General features: G+C 37.0%; 1 protein-coding gene across 2 annotated transcripts in view; it reads left to right on the forward strand.

The window, feature by feature from the left end:
- The window catches only part of ZFPM2 (zinc finger protein, FOG family member 2), a 471,767-nt gene that overhangs the window by 114,808 nt on the left and 333,065 nt on the right, over positions 1-23,894 (forward strand). For both annotated transcript variants that reach the window (XM_058698815.1, XM_058698816.1), the window contains one exon: positions 5,576-5,677. In XM_058698815.1, coding sequence (XP_058554798.1) covers positions 5,576-5,677 — 102 coding nt within the window. The remainder of the gene's footprint in view (positions 1-5,575; positions 5,678-23,894) is intronic.

Genomic DNA, 23,894 nt, shown 5'->3' on the forward strand with positions numbered 1-23,894 from the left:
GATTATCAATACTGAGTATTGCTCCAGATGTTGGTGCAAGTTGAAATCTAAGCTCAATAGTTCCAATCTGGCAGTTAAGTGACATTTAATGAAAGTATTTTATTATATGAAATTACTAGTTCAATCAAGCCTCTAATAGGCTAAATTATATTTTTTTCATTTTGAGTGATTTACCAAATTTCTGTGTGCATCAAGGTCTGCTGAGATTTGTAGTCATCCTGCTATTTTTTCCCAAGATATTAGATGAGAATGATCCTGAGTAAATTTAGCCTATGCTGAATGAACGAAATGACTTCATGCATTCAACCATCATACTGTAGTAGCAGTTCTCAAATTACTTCTCTTAGCATCTTAAAACTTTGTATGGATTCTACTCTCACATCATTGAAATGTGGTCAGTTTGACCACCATTTTTCCTGCACAGCAACTTAATTACTGTAATGCTCTATATGGAATTCTTTGGGGAGATGACTTTCATTTTTAATCTGAGAAATGGTTTTCAGTCATGGAGCCTCAGGGCATGAAACCTACAGAATTCAGTTTTATGTAAGATAACGCCTCCAGAATTTCAGAAATGTTATTGGTTCTTTCCCCCAGGAACCTTCTATTGCACCAAGTCTGGGTTAGGTGTCATGCCTGTGTGCTCCTGTCACGTCTTGGACTGGTCTCACTAAAGCATTTGCCACACAAGATTGCAATTATTGATTTGTCTCTGTCCTAGTCTGAAGTTATATGAGAAGCGGAACCATCTTTGTTTTATATTCTTAGTGCTCGGCACAGTGCCTGGGACTCCAAATTTATTTTAATATATTAATAAAGAATGGTTTATTTCATCTCTCTTCAATAAAGATAAACATTTACAGATTCAGGGGAATTCTTTTAACTTCTGATTTTCATGATTATTGTGATTCCTCCACAATATAGTCTTCGAAACATCCCTTTTTCCCACTATACTTCTCATTATTTTTCCTTCCAAATATGTAATTTACCAAATAAAATATTTCAAAGTAGACTTAACTATAGTCTCACAAAAGTTTTTGGGCAAGAATGTCTGAGACATGAGTCAGATTGTGGTTATAGAACAAGTAAGGGGGGACCCAAAGACCAGATGTCTGAGAAAAAAACATGTTCATGGAAACCCAATAAATATATGTTGGCTATTGTATTTGTGTCGCATGATCATATCAACCCCCTACTTAAATATTTCATTGACTTCAATGTGAAGAACTTCAGAATTAATTGTACTAGGTTCTCCATTGGTCACTGTCATTTTACGCTTCTGGTCTCTGAATTTCTGTATCTTATGTGTTTTCATTTGGAATTATTCATGGATTACCCTGATTATGGTTTTTTATCAGTGGTTACTTCTCTTATGCATATTATCTGACTCCTTTACTAGATTATATGGTCCTTAAGGGAAAGTATATATCTCATTGTATCTTCAGAAATATGCACTATAAATATTCACAATTGAGTAAATTTTGCATGGCATCCCGAGTTTCCAGCAATTCAAATGTAATAGCAAAATTCAGAAAGATTTACTCCTTTGTGTGGCCATCAGGATGATATAGTTAATATCTGCATATAGAACTTAATTTATCCAAATGGTTCTACCCAGAATTCTACTATCTGAGCCCTTGGATATGTAATTTTTTTTGGGGGGGATATGTAATTTTTAACAGCATGTCCCATGCTTGCTTGGGTATGTCTTGCTCTGGGATTATTCAGCTATTCCAGGTATGCATGGTTCTCTACTCAACTGGTGGGGGTGGAGTATAGAAGAGGCAAGAAAGGATATTTTGGAAAGAATGCTAGACAGGCAGTTAGAAGACTCAGATTTAATTCCTAACCTTGTATAAACTGCTGTTTGTGGTGGCCTTTATGATGCCTCTTCATGCTCCCCTATAATCCTGCTTCTTACTTGTTGAGGAAAGGATATCTACTAAAAGCTGCTTCCATCAGTCACCCCTGTGATGACTGGGAAACACTTAATTGGTCCAGCATGTGAAGGTTTGGGAGGGGTGACTGATGCAGAAATAAATATAGTGGCTCTAAGATCATACATAAGTTACCCTATCTGTGCATCGATTTTGTAATCAGTAGATTTCTCTAATTTGGGTCAGATCACCTCCAGAGTCCTCCCCCAACCCCCGACCTTGCTCAGATTTCCTTGTTTCAAGATTCATAAGACATGAGAAGAGTGCTTAGAAGAAACGGACACCGTTTAAAGTTATAGGTTGCATTCTTTACTCTTCACTGTTGGGGAAGACATTTTCCTTTGTAAATTCCCCTGCGTTATTCCCCTGAGTTAAACCTCCACTCAGTCTGTGGGCTCCAGTGTCCATGAAAAATAAAGTGTTGTAAAGGTCATATTTCCCCCAATTGGGTCTGGTATCCTAGAGGTACCAGAAGATTAAGGTGCTACATGGATTATTGTATTAAGTAGCATTGAATCATTTGGTGAGAAGGTTTTCAAGCTTTTTGTATTCTTTGTGGATCAGTGAAAATGTTTCATCTTCGTATTACTGTGACTTAAATAACTTGTTACTCTTCCTTTCTATCACAGGGAAATGAGACCAGAGACTCAGAGTCTAAATAAACTCAATATCTAGAAGTTAGTAATGTTACCTTTATTTTTATTGTATTTATGTTCATTATTACCTTCTATTAGGAGCATCTAATCCTGATTTTTCTTTTATAGCAGTGATAAAATTTTCATTAAAAAAATGTTTGTATGTTATAAAAAGTGAGTCTGCTTTTTTTAAGTTTTTATTTAAATTCTAATTTGTTAACATATAATGTAATAATTAGTTTCAGGAGTAGAAATTAGTGATTCATTACTTAACATATAACACCCAGTGCTTAATAAGTGACTCTGTTTAAAGAAAGCTTACTACGCATGACTGGACGAAAAACTATGAACATAATTACATAAGGAGGTTCGGAAGAAATTGAGTACTTCAGTAAGGGTCCCAGAAGGAAACTGATAACTTGGCCAGTGGGTTTTGCTAAAGAGAGTTTGGTGACGAGACAGTGTACAAGGTATGGAGACGGTTAAGGAAACCAAACCAACAAGGGATGGGGAGCACTGATGGCTGGCAACAGTGAGAAGCTGTTAGCTCTCCTGATCTGAAGAGTCATGGGAAGTGATAGTACTGCGGGAGTGTGGGAGAAGCATATGAGCCGCTTAAGAGTGCCCACGTACAACACAGCCATTGCTCCCAACTGGAGACCCTAAAAAAGATGGGGTTGGAGGACATGTACCTGTCTTCTCTCTTCCTGCTCCCTGATCGTCTCATCTTGTAAGTGCCTCCCATTGATTGAACCCGCCCAGGAATAAGAGAATAAAGCAGCCCCAGTGATGGGGTCCACAGAATTCTGCCTCATGGGGCACAAAGTACAAAGTAGGACATAGAGGGAAGAGAGTCAGTTGAGGCCATCAGGAAGGGGCAAGCCGAGAATAACTAGCTCGTAGAAAGTATCAGGGTTTTCTGCCAGAGCTAATCCTTAATGAGTCCAGTTATGCCAGTCTGCTGCCTGCATAGCTTTAGTTCAATACTCATATATATGTGGGCATACTTTTCAAAGTACTTAACAACTGGTACAACTTGGGCTCTGACCGATCAGAGCAGATGCCATAAACCTCTTGCTGAATAGACGTAAACCCCTAGTCTCTGGATTAGGGGAGATAGGAGGGGGCACACTAGACAGGGGCTGGGGCAGGGAGGGTTGGGCTGAGGGGCACTTGGTTCAGGGTTCACAGCATTTGAAAATATTAAAAGGCTGTACAGCCTACTTGTCTATGCAGGCTGAGAACCATCCCTCTTTGCGTCTGAGAAGTGAGAGCAGAACTCTTCCACTGATCTTGTAAGATAATTGGTTGATGTGTCCATGTTCTTCTACGTGACCTGTAAAAAGGAGCACAGATTAAAAGTCTTATCTTACTCCTGAGTCTTTGTACCTTTCTTATGGCACTTGGACCTTGTCTTGCACTCTCATTATTTGTGAACTTACTCTCTTAAATGGGTTTTATGCTCCTTCCAAAAAAGTATTGTATTTTTCCATATATATCCTGCTATATCTACTACAGTTCCTTAAACATGGTAAATGCTCAGTATCTATTATTTTATGGAAATAATTCCCTTGCTATTCATTGTAGTCATCCTGAAAAGAAGAGAGAACTCAACTTTCAAAGATCCTTCAATTCCAAACATGGGTTTGGCGGTGTGGGGGTATCTTTTTTATTCTTTGTCACCCACCAGAGCCAATGATCCTGTGCTATGGAAATGGTGACAACAGAGTTGTCACTGGGTTTCTGCATTCTCTCTACCTTTATTCCACTTTTTAAAAATGATTCATTTTGTGAAGCTATATATGGAAATGAAATACAAAATTTATGGAGTTTGACGTTCAAAACTCATCAACATCACATTAATGTCTTTGCAATAAGAATCGCTTCCTGAAAATTTTGTTATTTCTGTGTTACTTGTAAAGATGTTAAGAATTCAATGTATTTTTTGTTATAATCATATAAAAACTTAAGTACTATTATAGATTTGGACAACTATGTGGAAAATACTTTAGAGAAAGCCTAGGTGGGCAAGTAATTTAATTTAAAATTTTTAGCATTATTAGATTCAACATCTAATTGCCATGTTTTTGGTATCCATTTTGGAACGAATTTGGTATGACATCGCATTTTCTTGTTATTCGGTTTTCTGATCTCTATTACCATTTATAGTAGGTATATTTTGCAATATTTTTGTGTGTACCATGTTACCATGGATTACTTTCCTATAAAGGAGTTGCTTTATTACTTAAAGTGAAGGTTCTTATAAATTAGACCTCTTGATATGCACTTGCCTTGTTAACATATGTTCTTTGCCATAACTATACTCTCGCTCAAAAAATATAACATTTTTTTTTCTTATGTGGAAATGAAAACATGAAACTGTGTGAACTCCCTTCACTTCTCAAGTATAGCTTTATAGTTTCTTGCATTGTGAAGACTTGAGTCACTGGCTCATCTCATATGCTAATTATTTATGGCCTTTTTATACCCATTTAAAAAATAGGTTTTAGCAAGCTAAAAGCTGGGGGGGGGGGGGGGCGGAATCTTCAAAATAATCTAAATTCGGCCCCAAACCTAAATATGTCTTACCCTAAGCCAGTTAATTGCTTTGTTTTTGTTTTGCTGCGTCTTGCCTTTATAAAAATTATTATTTGGAAATACAAGAGTTAAGGTTTTCCATATTAAAAGTGGTAATTACACACTGCTTTTTTAATTTTATTCTTATATAAAATATTAATAACACTGAATTTTTTACAGAAATGTTTTTGTTTATAGCAGTTAACTTTATGTATTCATGTATTGATGACTAATGCTGATTTTCTTTACTATAAATCCACAGTAGATATCAAAATGATTAATCATGGTCATTTTCTCTGCATAATGACAAATATATGTAACCAACATATGCTTAGACATACTCTAAGGACATCCCTTTACCGGATCTGAATGTCAAATAGAGAGCTTTAACTATTTCCCCTTTTCTCTCTGTGTTGGTGTTTTCAGGTGATGATGAAGGAGTCCAGGAGACAGCAGAATCAGATGGGGACACACAGTCAGAAAAGCCAGGCCAGCCTGGAGTTGAGACAGATGATTGGGATGGACCAGGTAGGACAGAAAATTTAAAATTCAACCGGTTGTTGCTACTATCAGGAATTCACTTTTTCCTCTTAAAAATTTTAATTAGGTTGTAAAACTCTTACAATCTCAGCTCATGTATGTATGTATGTATGTATATACATGTATATATGTATAATAAATATATATATACGTATACATATATATATTTGTGTGTGTGAATGGAGGTTACATGGGAGTTTAAGTAAACATTATTTAAAGAAGATTTTTATCTTTCTGTTAAATAAACTAGAAAAAGCAGTGTTTCTTCTGCTTAAAATCTCCATTTTTTTCTCACTCCACAGTCACATAAAAATTACTTCATTCTACTTGCCTTTTTGGGTTTCTTTTGAACAAAAATCTTGATGCTATATCTACTTTCAATTTGGGAATAATTTTAACACATGTAAACAAGTAACAGTAATACTATAAAGAAATATTTTTAATTTAGTCATATTGTAAATTGTAGATTAAATCTCAATATATATTTAGAAGTTTAGAAAATATCAACGGATACTCCTATTTGATTCAAGGTTTTGGCAACATTTTCATCTTTATGAATGAAAATTTAATTTGATTTTAAAAATCCTGATATTTAATCATGTCAAGAAAAAAAATGATGAAAATACTCCTAAACACCAGCATAATTTTATGTAAATATATACAGTTCATAAGAACTCACTAAAAAAAAACTATATTTGGTGCCAAGTAATTTACAATTGATGGTATATTCATAAATGGAGACTATTATGTCATAGGACTTAAAGATATAAGCGAGGTTTTGAAATAGTTTTAGCCATAATTTCTAAAGCAGTAACATTTTTCATTAAGAAAGATCCCTATATTTCAATCACATTTTCACCCTTGCATGACTTTGCAAATTGCTCTCTGCTGTGCGTGAAGAAGAGAAGGACTCCAGTGGTAATTGTCTGAAACCAGCAGCTGGAAAATATAATGCAAACAAAAATGAAGATGCAGTATAGCTGATTATTATGATGTCATTTCTAATGTTATTCATGATACACACAAATGTTTGTATTCTGTGTACATACAACATAATGGTTATACAAGATTTTGGATCAAAATGTGTTATATTTAAAGTGCCATTATACCACTTTTTAAGGGTTTGGAAGAAGTTGTAGACTTCTGGCATTTTCCCCTTATAGCATAATGTTTTCTGTCTTCTCGGTAGAGGAAAGAATTCCTTGGATTAAAATTTAAAAAAATCTTTGGAAAATTTCATTTTTTTTTCTTGAGGATTACATTTAATTTCAAAAGGATAGATGAAGTTTGTATTGTGCTGTTTTTTATTCATGGAATTAGGCATATGTGTGCTGCTTAGAGTTTTTACATTTAAAATTAATTAGATTTAATGGCCTTTTGGATATGCCTACTTACAGAGTGTACATTCTGGCTGCTCTTTCGATGGTGGAAACTTGGAGGGGGCAGATTTTCTTCTTTCTGATGGTCTGGGGCCCACTGTATTCCCTGTGGCTTGGGAGTATGCAAGCACATTCACGCAGTGGTAAATTATTAAACACATGGGCACACCCAATGCCGCCTTTTTCGGGAAGCTTTTCCGGAAGTAAACTTGTCTTATTAACTTAGAGACAGAGAGAGAGGAGCAAGGTAAAGAATGATGTGTCATCCAGGATGAGATGTTTCACTGTTGAGTTAAATTTCTTTTATGTATCTGATTTAATGAAATTATTATTTAATTGTTGTAGTGAACATGTTTATGCTCTTTTCTTTGGCACACCTGAATATGTAAAAACTTTAGGGGCGCCTGGGTGGCTCAGTTGGTTGAGCATCCAACTTCAGCTCAGGTCATGATCTCACGGTTTGTGAATTCAAGCCCTGCTTTGGGCTGTGTGCTGACAACTCAGAGCCTGGAGCCTGCTTCTGATTCTTTGTCTTCCTCTCTCTCTGCCCCTCAGCCGCTTGTGCTGTGTTGTTCTCTGTCTCTCTCTCTTTCAAAAATAAATAAACGTTAAAAAAATTAAAAAAAAAAAACAACAACTTTAAAGGAAAAAGGTATGTATCTAAGCAGATGTACCTATAAGAAAGTTCTTTTGTTTGTTTGTTGCAAAATTGATAACAGATTTTTCCCTTCAGGTATTTTACCAAAAAAGAGGGGGTTAATTATTTTGAGACCCCTAAATTAATGAAGTTGATTCATAACAAAAGGATATCTGTGGATATGCATTTTAAGTAGAAATTTCATTACTTTTCCTTCAATCAGGACAAAGTATAGGGGATGTTTTTGCACTTTCGCTATCGTATAATAGCGATTATATCAATATTTCACCCCGATTTTTGTTATTTGCAAAACGGTGTTGGTACTTTCCAAGTGTATAAAGGGGAGAAAATCGTCCAAGTTTTAGTGATGGTTTCCAAACAGTTAGAAATTGCGTTCTGTATTCTAAGGTTCAAATTCCGGATTTGCCACTTATTTGCTGGGTAATTTTTGTCAAGTTGCTTGCTTTCTCTGTTCCTGTATTGCCATTTGTAAAATGTAGAAAATGACATTCACACTTCATAGGGATTCTGTGAGAATTAGGTCCTACACATAAAATATTACTGATCATTATAAAGGCTTTTGAGTTGTCGAGTCTTGAAGCAGAACCATTTAAAATTCTCAGCATTTTTTTTAAAGCCCGGTAATGTATCTGATACAACTTTAAAAATACTAAGCATCTAGTTTTGAATTTAACTGCAAATAATTGGTCAAGACGTGATGACCAATGAATTGGTAATGAGCCAGGTGTGATTTTAAGGTCTCCTAATTTTAAAATCCTCCCACCCAGTCCTCGACATCAACCTAAGATAGACAGCTTTCTCCAAATAAAAATAGAGCAGAATCAAAAGACAAGGAAAATGATCTAAAGAATTAGAGGCATAGAGCTGACATCATTTAAGATGGATCAGGATTTATATATATATTTTTTAAAGAGTTTGATTGAAGTCCACTCCACAACCTTTCCCGACGGCTCACTTCAGTAATGTATCAACTCTTCTGAAGTGTTCTATTTTTATCATATGCAAATCCCCCAGTGCCAATTTTTGGTTCCCTTACTTGTTATTCAACTAAAAGGTACATTTAGTAATTGCTCACACCTTTGTTAACTCTTACGATTAGGAACCTACATAGTCTTTAGAAAAATTATCTTACATTTGTAAACATTTCTGTGGTGAAATTTTTTTAATGTTTAAATATTTGTGACTCTTAAATATTCTTCACATTTTTATGAATCTTTCTCTGTTGGAAGGGAGAGCTGGACCCACACTAAGCTTATAAGGTTCAGGCCTGTGTAAACGTCATTACCTCATTATTTCCATATCTCAAGGAACTGTTTTTAAGTTTTACTTTTCTTTCTTGCTCTTAAAAAAAAATTACCCTGATACTACCTTGCTGAGAACCTAATTGATATGATACTTGGTATCTACTGTCTCCTCATCTGCATTTGCCTGTACTTCATATATCATTTCTCTCTCCTTTCTAAATAAATACTCTTCTTCCTGTCATCACCCTTGTAAGTACTTCAGTTTACCAATAGTCTTATACATTTAATTATTCAATAAATAATTATTATGCACTCATAATCATGAAAGGTGTAGGGAGAAGTCCAAAGGTATAGTATGATGCCATCCATATTTCTTTTGGATGCCATTTCTCTTCTTTAATCTTTTAAAATTATTTGTGCGTTGTGTTTAGGTGACTGATGCAACTAATATTTAAGCATGTGAACCTAGAAAGTAGAGAATGGTTTCAACTACGGAAGAAACTGAACAAATTCTAGAGTCAGATCTGTGTTTGAGTTCACATGCTGACACTTAACAGTCTTGTGACCTTAGGCATATGAAATAGCCCAGGCCTTGGTTTGCTTACCTTTAAAGTGGGAATAATAATAGCTACCCTGAAACATTGTTATGTGGATGAAATTTGAAAGAAATGATGTGTAGAAAGTGTCCAGCGGACAGCTTGGGAGAGGGTGGGATTTGCTTGATGTTAATGGTCTTCTCTTACCGTAGAACCTCTCACACCAACCAACAGTTAGAATATGGACCTTATTTTGAAATAGGATTTACATCTCTGGCTCTCTCTTATTTTAAGAAATCTTTAGAACCACACTCTATGGCCAAAGTCTTGGGTTCTGACTTCTGTATTTAGATTCAGAAGGAGACTCAGGGGAGAAAATTCAGATAAATCACTATAAATTCATCATCTACCTCTATGAAATGAGCACCTGAAAAGTCACATCTTCTATCAACTCTAAGAATACCAGTTCTCTAGTTTACATTGTTAAAAACATGGTTACCTCTTTTGCACTTGGGAATAGTGAATAATCTGATTTCTCTGGTTTAATATTGAATGTATCTAAGTCCTACCATTAGGCTTACAACTACTATAGTTGAAATTTCCAGGAGCTTTAGTAAATGAACATATCACACTACTCAAATTGTGCAAATAATGTATCTCAAGAAATATGTATCAGTAAAAGTATGCACAGATATAATTTTGATCAAGCAGTCCCTTAGATTCTTTGACACACCCTTGTCAAGAAAAACATGCGCTTTTATTTTCGTATTTACATGTTAAGTGCTTGAGATGTTTCAGTAAAAATAAAGTACAGGGGCGCCTGGGTGGCTTAGTTGGTTGAGCATTTGACTTTGGCTCAGGTCATTATCTCATGGTTTGTGGGTTCAAGTCAGGCTCTGTGCTAACATCTCAGAGTCTGCAGCCAGCTTCGGATTCTGTGTCTCCCTCTCTCTGTACCCCTCCCCTGCTTGTGCTCTGTCTCTCTTTGCCTCTCAAAAATACATAAATGTTACAAAAACTTTTTAAAAATAAAGTAGAAAATCACACCTTGTAGTGAAGATTTGATGAATTACTAGAATAAAATTCGGAATTTTTTTTTTTGTATTATATATTACAGAACAGTACCACTTGCTCCTAGATTGTTAAATAGAAATCTGAGTTTCCATAGAAGGAAACTTATTTTGGGGGTAGTATAATGAGTGGGGAAGAAATAAAAATATTTCTTCCATTTATATCTTGGCCCTGCCACTCATGAATTTTGTGACTTTGAGTAAGTTAATAACTCAGGGCCTCAGTTTCTTTGTTTATAAAATGGGGCTCATAATAATCACTACCTCATTAATGAAATTTTCTGTGTCAAACACGGAGCTCGAGGCTTCATAGTACTCAATAAATAGCTCTAATATTACTTTTCATATAATTTCGGCAATTGTGCCATAGTAGCCATTACAATGCCTTACAGACGATGCGCCTTCATTTAACATCTCCATGGTGAATTCACTCTGCAAAATCATTTTGCTATGTGAAAGTCATCATCAGATTATATTAACTATGTTCTATTTAACTGGGCTGAAAATGTGATGGAGTTAAGGAAATTTTAATGCAAGTATGTTTTGAAGAGTAAATGTCTAGCATAAAATCAGATTGTGTACTTGTTGCATCTGTGCATCAAATCTGTACGCCGAATTGATCACCAAATCTGTAAATAAGTTGCCTCATCCAATTGCTGTTCAGCATGTAGATGATGGGGTTAGTTCTGCTTTGTGCCTTGAACCCAGAAGATGGGAGTGTTTTGCATAAAGTGGAATGGTAGCTGGAAGACCTCTGGGAGATAGAAGCACACACTAATGATACAGGGTTTTTGGTTTTTTTTTTTTTTTTTTTTCCCTTTCTCTTTACTAGTCCAAAGAAGGGCTTGGAGATTACAGTTCTGATTTCGTTTCCTTTTTGATTGGGAAAATGTGGTAGATATAAGATCTGGGAAATGCCATTTGAAGTAAATTAACAGAAACCTATGAAACATAGTTAACCATAGATATAGTCTGACAGTAAGAAGAATATTGTGAGAAGCGGAGGAAATCGTAGAATGACTGTGTATTACGCTGACAGTGAATTGGTATTATCTCTGCTATCAGATAATGCAGTTATCATTAATTTTCACATTTGCATTTCAATCTTTGGAAGGAAATGACTCTTGCCGGATGAAGATAAGAGCTCTGTACCACTATAATGAACCATCATTTTATCCCAATGCTTTGTGTCCATATGAAAATGAGGCAGGGAGGGGTGTGTGTGTGTGTGTGTGTGTGTGTGCGCGCGCGTGTGCGTAAGCATGTGCGGGCATGTGGGGAGGAGAGTCAGAAGCACAGTATAACAAAGTGTCAAAAATTGCTACAGACTTTTGAGCCCCTTATGAAACAAGAGGGGGTCAAAATAAATCTTCTGTAATGTAGTTAAGTGGATATCGGATTAAAAGATGAAAGCTTTACTCTTTGTAGAACAGAATGCCACATAAACTCAGTAAAAAAGTTCCTTTTATCTTATTTCTTTACTCTGGTTTTCACTCTCATGTAGAATTAGGGCACACATAAACCCAACCAAAAAAAAAAAAAGTAGGTTGGAGGCAAAGTACTTATGATTATTGTTTGGAAAGATATATCTTTGAGTTATAACATACTGAATAAAATATATCCTTAATCCAGTGGCCTTCAATCCAGTGGTTTTACATCCTCACTCTATGGAAACAAACTACAAATTGTAGATGAAGCATTTGAATGTTGTTGACTTTACTAGAACACCAGTCAGTGAGCCCTGTACAAATCAAAGGTCTAGGCCCTACATCAAAAGTTTTATTATTAAACATGCTTTTGTATATTTTTAGTTTAAACATAAAGCTTGTATTGCTGCTTCACAGTTTGCCTACTTTGATTAGCTACTCCCCCCTCAGTTGTGTTAATAACAGGACTTTTATTATTATGCTCTTTCCTGCTGAGACGTAATTCAGCTTAGAATTCTCTTCCACAAAGCACTCCAGGAAGATACTGCCAGCCAGTGGGAATTGACATATAAGAGAACCCTTTGCTATCCCTTTTATAACCTCTTTCATTAAAACATATGCATTAAATATTTGGGGACAAGGATTTTTGGTATTGGTTCTTTTCCTTGACTCAGCATTTTGCTCGGAAAAAAATACCTAAAAACATTGGCTCTCATATCCAGAGAATTGAAAGAAAGAAAAACTAAACCTTACAGTTATTTGGTGTTATTTTGTCTGAGTCAGAAAAGGACTTAATTGGGCTCAGAAGAATAAGTAAAGACCAGCACAGGGATGTGCATTAGAGGTAGTTGGAAAATGAGAGCAAGTGAATACAGACACATATACTTGCTACAAATGGGCCACAAATTTAGAACTAGATTACTGGAAGACTAATTACAAGGATAATATTGATTGATGACACAAGATGAAATAAGTTGGTCAGTTGGGCAAAAGTTTATTTATTCAACTGTATATTGAGTGTCAAATACATGCAATGCTCTGTGCTAGACTCTGGGACATGTGTCAGTACATAAGTAGGGTGGTCTCTACCTCAGAGAATTTTTATTTTTTTAAACAATTATTTTTAATGCTTATTTATTTTGGAGAGAGAGAGAGAGAGAGCACCAGAGTGTGAGCAGGGGAGGGTCTGAGAGAGGGAGACAGAATCTGAAGCAGGCTTCAGGCTCTGAGCTGTCAGCACAGAGCCTGACGTGGGGCTCCAACGCACGAGATCATGACCTGAGCCGAAGTCTGATGCTTAACCGACTGAGCCACCAAGGCACCCTCTACTTCAGAGACTCTGTGCTCTCCCAGAAACTGCAAGTTGTAATAATAATGATTTTTTGAGTGCTTACTGCATATGTGGTGGCTGTTGTACAGAAGAAATATAAATGATGCCATAAACCATATTGTGAGACGTGGAAATCAGTAATGACTCATCTGAGGAACAAATATTTTAACTTAATTTGTTTTTATTTGTAATTTTTATATTTTAATATGCAAAGTTTCAAATATACATAAAATAAGAGGGAAGTATATGATAGATCCCCATGTACCTATTACCCAGCTTCAATTATTATCAAATTTTACCAATCTGGTTCCATCAGTTTTCTTTCTTTCTTTCTTTCTTTCTTTCTTTCTTTCTTTCTTTCTTTCTTTCTTTCTTTCTTTCTTTCAACAAATCACAGAAGTCATGATGTTTTACCCATATGTGCTTTGGTATGCCTCTGTAATAAATAAGGACTTTTATTTAAAACATAACCACAAATAATAGCATTATCATGCACAAAAGTAAATCTTAATATTATATAAAACTCAAATTCATCTTCAGATTTTCTTATTTATCTCAAGAAATGTCTTTATGTTTGTTTTTTTCAAACCAGGATTTGAAGAAGGTCCACATACTAGTTGATACAATTCTCACGTCTTTAGAATTGATAGCAGTCTTTCTTTCCTCAACTCCTCCCTCCCATTTAGTTGCTAGAGAAACCGGTGTGTTTATCCTGGAATATTGTTCACATTCTAAATTAGGTAGATTACATGCTAGCAGTGTTGTGTAACATGCTCCTCTATCCCCTCATTTGTTATAAATTGGTAGTTAAATCTAGATCCTTGAATATATTCAGATTCAATACTATAGGCAATAAGACTACATATACATCGCTGGGTACTTTCTATTGCTTCGTGTCGGTGTATATTACATAAAGATGAGATGTCCCACCTGTAGTTATATTACAGTGTATCAGAGGGTTCACCTGTTTTCAGCTTGATCCATCCATTATGAAATTTCCCATTCAACTTTTCACCTGATGATTATTATGAGGTTCCATTATATCATTAGGGCTTGCACAATTGTGATTTTTACATTTTATCCTCCCTTCTGTATTATTAGCCGATATTATTATCTTCTGGAGGTTTTTCCAACATCCACTGTTTGCCCCTAAATTCTGTTCTTAAAGGGAAGGGAGGATATGTGCTTAATTCTTTCTCATTCTTTACCAATTTCAGAATAAAGAATAGAGAGAGTGTTATAAGATGAGGCTCTTAAAGGAAGAGCTCAGTGATTCAGGGCCTTGTAGTCCACAATACCGTTATTGAATTTAACTTCAAGATCACTCTGAAGACATGTTCTACATATAAGCCACATGCTCATATTTGCATTAAATATAAACTGCTCTGACTGCTCTGTGGAGAATGGATAGAAGAAAGTCAATAAAAATGCAAGAGTGTTATCAAGAGATGAAAGTGTTTATAGAGAGTGCTGGATATATGTGAGGGTGTGATTGAAAGTGGCTTGCTCAACTTCAAATATTTCATTCCCATTCACTGAGGTAAGGAAAACCGAAGGACAAGCATGTTTAGGGGGAAAGATAAGTTGGATTTTTTTTTAATGTTTCTTTATTTTTGAAAGAGAGAGTGAGACAGAGAGGGAGCGGGGGAGGGCCAGAGAGAGGGAGACACAGAATCTGAAGCAAGCTCCAGGCTCTGAGCTGTCAGCACAGAGCCCGATACGGGGCTCGAACCACGAACTGTGAAAACATGACCTGAGCCGAAGTCGGATGCCTAACTGACTGAGCCACCCAGGTGCCCCAAGCTGGATTTTTAGTATGTCATTTGCAGGTTTCGCGAGACATCCAAGGGGAGCTGTTGAGTAGAACGTTGGTCATATAGGCCAGGAGCTTGGTGAGAGGTCTGGTCTAGAGATAGAAATTGGAAAGTCAGCAACGTATGCATGCTGGTGGAATTCATGGGAGTAGATGAAATTGCCTGGGGTGGGAATAAATATAAGAAGGCTTGGACATGAATCTTGAAAAACTCCTATCTCTCACTGGAGGATAGGGAAAGAAGTGTCATCAAAGGAGACTGATAAGGAGTAGCCAGACAAGATGGAGAAAACCAGGAGAATGTAATCGTTTTTAAGGAGGACGGAGTCACGCCTGGGTTAACTGCTGCGGAGAGGCCAAGACAGAGATTTAAAGACTCTCCTTGAGTTTAGCGCCATGCAGATATTAGTGATTTTAACTAGAATTATTTCAGTAGAGCTCCGGTAGCAGAAACCAGACTGTGGTAAGTTGTAGTGGGAGGGAAGGGTGAACAAATGGACTCAGCTATTGCAAACAACTATTCTTGAGCGTTCTTAGTAAATAAAGATATATTTGGGTTTCTGTGAAACTGTTTATTGAAAAATTATTACTGTTTAACTCTTATATTTACCTAAGAATCTTTCAAGCTCCGAATTTAAGAATATGCGTTCGGAGAAATTTATGTTCCCACATTAACCTATTCTGAATCCACTGTCTGTTAACTTATAGATTGTTTTAGTGTTTTATTTTTTTGCGTGACCCTACCATATCTTCAGACTTTACAGTATACATTTTTGTCATTTCTTTTAAATTTTGTGGTTTCAACTTTTATCCCCTAGTAACCAGTTTACCAAGTAGCTTATGTGGTTTTTTTTTGAGGTTCATCACTTTTAATGTAATTGATACGTTAAATTTAATAATATATAGTAATGTATTCTAAATTTGATATGGGTTAGAAACATGCTTTCCATTCTTTCCAGTATACACACTGGTAACAGCCAATATTCTGTTGTTTTAGTCAGGAGCACATTTGGACCCCGGGAATTATTCTGTCTTCATAATAAACTCCTACACTTGCTTGTGAGATTGATACTGGGAGCTTGCAACTTATTCACTCATGAATATAACTTGCATAAGCTTGCCTGATCTTGTTCTTCTTCCCTTGCACCTTTGTAGACCCAGGCCCACATTGAATTAATTTAATTAGTTCAAACATTTATTGAAAGAATAGCTGTGCCAGACTCTAAAGATAAAAGGATCACTTGGACTCAGACTGCCTTCCAAAAGCTCATAGTACATAGCAGCAGACAGATAAATGATGAGATAATTAAAATACATTGCTGTTGATTCCACTGTAGAGCCATGAACAGTGTGCAGTGGTAGCAAAGGGAGAGGAAGGTCATCTATTGGAAAGCGGTGGTGAGATGATGGCCAAGGGATCAGTTTTCGCAGAAGGAGAAGGGAAGCAGGTGCTGGTGGTGAGGCTTAGTGCTGATGAGTAACACACATAATAATGATCCCTTCAAGTGTTCCCAAGGGCAGAGTGATAAATTCACATTGGAGACGCTCTGAGTTTTTATTCATACATAGAAAGTGTTTGGTTTTGCATGCGTGGTGAACTTGCTGCCATTTTGCCTGTCTAGAAGCTTCCTCTTTCCAGTTAGACCTGCCCATCCTGCCATTGTTACCTTAGACGCCATGATCTTTCTTGTCACTCTGAGGGATGGAGGGGCTCTCTGAAACACAACAGAAGCTATAATATCTTCACCTGACAGATGGGAATCCAGACTTAGACAAGAGGCTATCTTTTGAAGATCTGTTACCTCTATGAACTTTTAAAACAACAATGAAAGAATTTGGTAAAAGTTCAGCAATGTGGGGCGCCTGGGTGGCTCAGTTGGTGAAGCATCCAACTCTTGGTTTCAGCTCAGATCACGATCTCGCGGTTTGTGGGTTCCAGTCCTGCATTGGCTCTGCCTGCACTGAGAGTGTGGAGCCCACTTGGGATTCTCTCTCACCCTCTCTTTCTCTCTGCCCCTCCCCTGCTCATCCTCTCTCTCTCTCTCTCTCTGTCAAAATAAATAAATAAACCTAAAAAAAAAATCAGCAATGAAATCCATAAAGAAACCTAACTGTAATTTAGGTGGTTGCCTGGAAATCAAAGCAAAGCAGAGTCTGTAGTGGTCTAACTGGCCTTGCCTTCTATTTGGAAATGGGGTTAGCTCTTGGAAGTTCTTAGAGAGTTTGGGGGGAAGAAGAAAGGAAGGCTCAGGAGGGAGAACCTGAGCTTCTTGCAAATAGTGGAGTCCTTCTTGGCAGATTTCCTGTGGCCCTTAGTTTAGGGTAACATAAAAGAAAATCTCAAAGTGCTGCATGTTTTAAAAAAAGCTTTCTTATTCAATACATTGTCACATAGAGGAAAGTAATGAAAATAACATGTTGGGTGTTAAACCTAAGTTTACATTTGGGTAAATATACAGAGAATCAAAGACTGTTGGTTGTTTTTTTTTTTTTTTTTTTCTTCGAGTTTTCAGGGCAGAAACTCTTGAGGGAACAAGAAGCATCACATTCATTTCACCCGACGCCTTGTGTAAAATCAATCACAGGCCTTCCTGATTGAATGGAATTTTGACAGGTTCTTTGGATTTTCCCTCCTGTTAACCTTTTTCATGTTAATTAATTAATTAATTTAAGATAATTAAATATAATAAAAAGGAAGGTAGGGATTTTATTATTATTTATTACGTACATATTGTTTATAGGAATACAAATAATTAATATGAAAGTCAAGACTGATACATTTTTGAACACTGTGTTAATAATGTATGGGGCATCCAGGGTGGCTCAGTCCATTCAGCATCCATCTTTGGCTCAGGTCATGATCTCGCCGTTCGTGAGTTCCAGTCCCACATCGGGCCCTGTGCTGACGGCTCGGAGCCTGGAGCCTGCTTCAGATTCTGTGTCTTCCTCTCTCTCTCTGCTTCTCCCTTCCTCATACTCTGTCTCTGTCTCTCATAAATAAATAAATGTTAAAAAAAACTTAAATAATGTAAAATAAAACAAAAAGAACAAATGCATGAGCGTATTCTAATAGGGATGAAAACATGGTATGTCTTACAGAACCAAATAGAATGTAAGCCAGACAGAGAATATCAAGGTGACTGTGTATCTGAGATTGACAGCACTTATTTTCAGTGTTTTCAAATAAGCCGTGCATTATTTAACTTTATGGTATCTCAATATGTTTTCTATAAAAAGGCAAATACAAGCAATCTTAAAGAAAAGAGGAAAGAAGAAAACATTTTCTGTCATCACAGTATTTGCTCTCTGTTTCCTCTACCCATTTTTTCTTTTAAATTAGATGTTTCCCAAGATTACCGTCTTCTTCAGTCAACTGAAAAAAATTTTTTTAATGTTTATTTATTTTCGAGAGAGAGAGCGCGTGAGCAAGGGAGGGACAAAGAGAGGGGGAGACAGAAGATCCAAAGGAGGCTCTGCACTGACAGCACAGAGCCCGACATGGGGCTCGAACTCAAAAACAATGAGATCATGACCTGAGCCAAAGTTGGACGCTTAAGTAACTGAGCCACCCAGGAGCCCCACCCTGAAAATTGAATAAAAGGAAGACATTCGGTATATAAACAAGAATTATTGTAATGTGACTAATGCAATAGTGGTTAGATAAGGTGATAAATGAAATAAAATTTTAAAAAATTCATGCCTGCCATGTTTACTGTTGTAGCCGGACAGAGTAAGTTTACTTAAAATTGCTTTCTCTTTGTAAAAGAAGTCACTTGAGTGGTCCTTCTTAATTATGGGAATATCAGGGAAATGAGAACCAGGGTCTTTTCAGACCTTTTTGTCACTTTGCCATGAACACCCTCTGTCTTGGAGATCTCACAGCTCTGGAGAGAGGTGGTTGGGACAAGATGGAGGACTGATTTGCGTACGTATTGCTTTCTGTGGGGCAGTCAACCAGATTTCACTGCTCGCTCTGCTGCCATGACAGAACACCACAGGTTGGTTGGCTTAAACGGCCAAAGTTTATTTTTCGTCATGGTTCTGAAGGCTGGAGGTCCAAGATCAAAGTGCCCACAGGGTTGGTTTCTGGTGAGACTTCTCTTCTTGGCTTGTAGATTAGATGGCCACTGTGTCACTCTGTCCTTACAGGGCTTTTCCTCTGTGTGTGCATACTCCTGATGTCTCTTCCTCTTCTTTTACAGACATTAGTCCTATTGAATTAGGGCTCCAGCCTCATGGCCTTACTTAAGCTTTATTGACTCTGTAAAGGTTCTGTCTCTCAATACAGTCACTTTGGGAGTTAGAGCTTCAACCTATAATCGTGGGAGGGACACAGTTCAGTCAATACCAGGTTGGATTGGACGGCCTTAACCAAAGTCAGCTAGCAGGGAAAGTATACCAAGGACAGGTTTCTGGAAAACAAGCAAAGCCAGGACTCAACAGTAAGGGCTTAGGTTTTACTTGTTTTAAGAAAAACAAGGACTTGTTTTTCTCACTCTTTGTTCTTAAATCTGGAACTCCTTGTGTGACCAGACAATGTGTCCTAGGGTCCTGCTCTGGGGAAGAATGGCTGATCTGAGATGTGAGTGTGAACTAGGTAAACTGAACCCTGGAGCCTAAGCGGGGGGGCACTGTGGCAGAGTGTACAAGAGATGAGCCCACTTGGCTATCACCTTGGTAGAGAAGGAGATTCCATTGTCCTGTGCATTAATGGTTTTCAATAATGACACCAGGGGATCAAGAGCAAAACAGGGGCTCCAGTAGCTTAACTGATCGTATTGGAATTTTGAAGTGGGGCTCGCTCTTGGGGTGGGGATTCTTAGAGAACTGGGGAGGAGGGATAAAGAAAAAGGTCTCAAGAGGGAGAGGCTTAACATCTTGGTAACCGAAATTTTACCCCAAGCTGATGAATGAGGGTAACATAAGTCATTGAAGAATATGAAGCGAGCCCAGAAAAAGAGACCTGTGTCTTTGCTTTGGGAGGCCACTTAAGGCCTCTTTACTTTGTGAGCATAGAGACATTTCAGAGATGTAAAACGAGCAGAAGAGAAAAGATATTCTAGCATTCCAAGCAGAGTAAAACCCTACTCGGCATTACTATGGAGGGTGAACTGTGGTTAGAAGTGAGACAGGGACTGACATTAGACATCTGGGCAATAGCCCACTGTAGTAGTTCTGATCAGGACACAGTAGAGACTTGGGCAAAATAAAAGTCATTGACATGGTTCGTAAGTATTTGTGGTCACTGTGAAGATGGGTTGGAAGTGGTGAGGGAGGAAGGAAGGTTTCCTCACCCAAATCCCAAGCACAGGAAAGCAGTGATCTGGAAGTGATGCTGGGGGGCAAGCCAGAAACAGCTTGATTGTGGAGTCTCTGCTCTCATCCTTGTCACACACACACGCACGCACGCACGCACACGCCCACGCCCACTCATATGCACATGTACACACATGCATACATACACACGGTTTTTTGAGCAGTGTGAAAGCAAGAGTTTTCTAATGGTGGCATGAACAAAAATGAACCTTTATTTTTAGTCTGTAAGGACAAATAAAATGCTTTTTATTCATTATAAAAAATATTTTAACTATTGTAAGTTATTAGATTTAACAATTATGCTTACATTTTAGATAACATTTGAAGAGAAGTGTGAGATTTTAAGAAGCATTCAGTTACAAATCATGCATTTTTGTCACATTTTTGACATATTAGTGTGTATTAAAGTAAAAAATTGTTTGATTTTTAAGGAACAAGTGGATATTTTTGAAAAGTACAAATTGTTCATTAAAAATCTTAATTACAATTATGTGGCAAAATTAATTTCCTATAAAATAGGCTTTTCTGTCTGGAAAAATGGAAGTGAATTATTTCAAGAACTCCTATAACTTAAGGCTAACATTTCATGCTAATAATTAATGATTAATATATAGTAGATTATTTTAGCACATTTAAAAATTAAAGAAGAGGTTGTTAACTCAGCTTTCTGGATTTTACTCTTTTTTTTTTACTTTTAGAGGTAAACATAATAAAACGAAAAAAATAGTTACAAATATTTTAATAAAGTAGAGTGAAGATGGCAGTATATATAACAAAATGCATGAAATACCTCAACTATGGTTTAAAAGCACACGAAATTAACAATACTTCTGATTCCCTTTGGGTATTTAATATTATTAAATTTATATAATTCAAGACAGTTCCTCCATTGGGCTCATTGACATTCATCTTAAGAAATCCTAAAACATGGGGCGCCTGGGTGGCGCAGTCGGTTGAGCGTCCGACTTCAGCCAGGTCACGATCTCGCGGTCCGTGAGTTCGAGCCCCGCGTCGGGCTCCGGGCTGATGGCTCGGAGCCTGGAGCCTGCTTCCGATTCTGTGTCTCCCTCTCTCTCTGCCCCTCCCCCGTTCATGCTCTGTCTCTCTCTGTCCCAAAAATAAATAAAAAATGTTGAAAAAAAAAATAAAAAAAAAAAAAAAGAAAAGAAATCCTAAAACAAAGAATTAAACTACTGATAAAAGTAAAATCAGAAAATAAGATGACCTAAAGTATTTCTCTTCCAGAGTGCTCTTCTCTTACACTAATAAAAATCAAAACTACTACCTAGAATTAACGTTGAAATAATAAAAGTCTGTTCTGAGCAATATTTTCCTCTCCTGTGAACTTTTTAGTTTCCTCCTTTGCATTCACATCTCTGGTGCCTAATATTTATTGAGAGTTTACTGTGTGCCAGTTACTGGTATAGGCACAAAGAATATAAAAGCAAACAGATTCTCTTAGTTTTCCCTCATGACAACTCTAGGAATATTATTTCTCTCTTGACTAATAAGAAAGCTGAGGCACAGGAATGTTAGGTATGTTGTCTAAGGTCACAAAGCAAACAATCATGAAATTGAAATGAAGCAGCTTCACTCCAGAAATTGTGCTAATCATCGCATCCTCTTTATTTTCCATGCAATTCCCCCTTTTTGATTAAGGCACCTGTTGTTTGCTACCATATTTTGATATCCTTTCATCTAACTGGGGGTCTGTCTTTTTCCTTTGCTAAAATACAAACAAGGAAAATATGCTTTATTTTTCCATTAAAACCTTTTATTAAGTTTAATTTGTGTATGCACATATATATATATATGGATATATATATATGGACATATATATATATGGACATATATATATGGATATATAATATGTATTTGTGTGTGAATTTGAAGGCTTCCTTTCTAGTGTAAAACTTTTTGGTTACTAGGTGTAATTCCACCATTTATCTGGCTTTGTCCTGGAAAACACATAATAATCGTCACAGCCACGATTCAATAGCCAGTAGAGTCAATTGAGCCCTTTGACTGTACTCACTGTGCTTCATTTTACAGCTGAGGAATTGAGGCTTCAAAACCTTAATAACATAGTGGGGGAATGACTCAGCCAGGACTCCCATTGAGAGTGGCAATCTTAATGCTGGCGACAGCCCTCCAGAGGACACTCCTTTTTGTAAGCACTACAAGAGTGATTTTATTTATTATCTCCTTTAATTCTGACAACATGCCTGATAGGTTACCCCTGTGTTATAGGTGAAGATGTGAAGTCGTAAGTAGTTAGGTTGCTTACCTAGTCTTCTGTTGCTAGTAAAGTCAAACCTAGAGGGAGGGTGGTGGAGTAATGGAGACACAATCGGAGATCAAAAGTGCTCTCAAATTTTGCTTTAACAGCTTAACAGCTCAGTCCATTTGAACAAATTACTTGCCCCAGATCATCTTCTTGCCCCTCAACTTTCTCATCTGTAAAATAGGAGTGCTGTGTACCTGATTCACAGGGTTTTGTGAACATTACATGAATGAAGCACTGAGAAGAGTGTCTGGCACAGCATCAAGTACTATAGAAGTGATGCGAGCATGACATCATCATGATTTTATAGCCAGATTTTCTCGTGTCTTAAATCTTGCTTCAACCTCATGTCATTTTCCTCCATTAGATTTCCAGAGAAATACCGAGTGATTTTGTATCTATTTTGTTTAGAAAATCAGGGTCTTTCCTAGAATTCAACATCCTTGATTAGAATAGAACTTTCAGGAGCACCTGGGTGGCTCAGTCGGTTAAGTGTTTGGCTCAGGTCATGATCTCATGGTTCATGGGCTCGAGTCCTGAGTCAGGGTCTGTGCTGATGGTTTGGAGGCGGGAGCCTGCTTCAATCCTCTGTCTCCCTTTCTCTCTGACCCTTCCCTGTTTGAGGTCTCTCTCTCTCTCTCTCTCTCTCTCTCTCTCTCTCAAAAATAAAATGAACATTATAAAAAGTTAGAATATAACTTCCAACAGAACTTGAAGTGCTAAAAACTATTTTAGGTTTTTAAAGAGTTACTTAAAAAAGCCTTTTGTCCAATCTCATTCCACAAAGGACTTGGGGTGGCTTATAAAAAACATAAAATATAAAATCATAGAATAAAGTATTAAAGTAGATAGAAGAAAATATGGATGGGAAATCAATGGAAGTAGGGACACTGTAAATTACATGGCCATCCCAACCTGAGAATCTAATATAGTTGCTGGAAAAGGGTCCCAAATCCCCACTTCTCTCCTGGGCTTTCTTCTCTGTACTGTTCTCTGGCTTTTGGAGGGCCTTACAGTTTTTCAAACTTGCCTTCTCCCCTTTTCTTTTTGGGACTTACTTCACAGACTTCCTTGGACATTCTTACTGAGCTGCTCTCGTGAGATCTCTATTCTCAATCGGTTTTGTATATTTCCATCTTAAGGCCCAT

Source organism: Neofelis nebulosa, chromosome 14 (genome assembly GCF_028018385.1).
Source record: "Neofelis nebulosa isolate mNeoNeb1 chromosome 14, mNeoNeb1.pri, whole genome shotgun sequence".
In the NCBI taxonomy this organism is placed as follows: domain Eukaryota; kingdom Metazoa; phylum Chordata; class Mammalia; order Carnivora; family Felidae; genus Neofelis; species Neofelis nebulosa.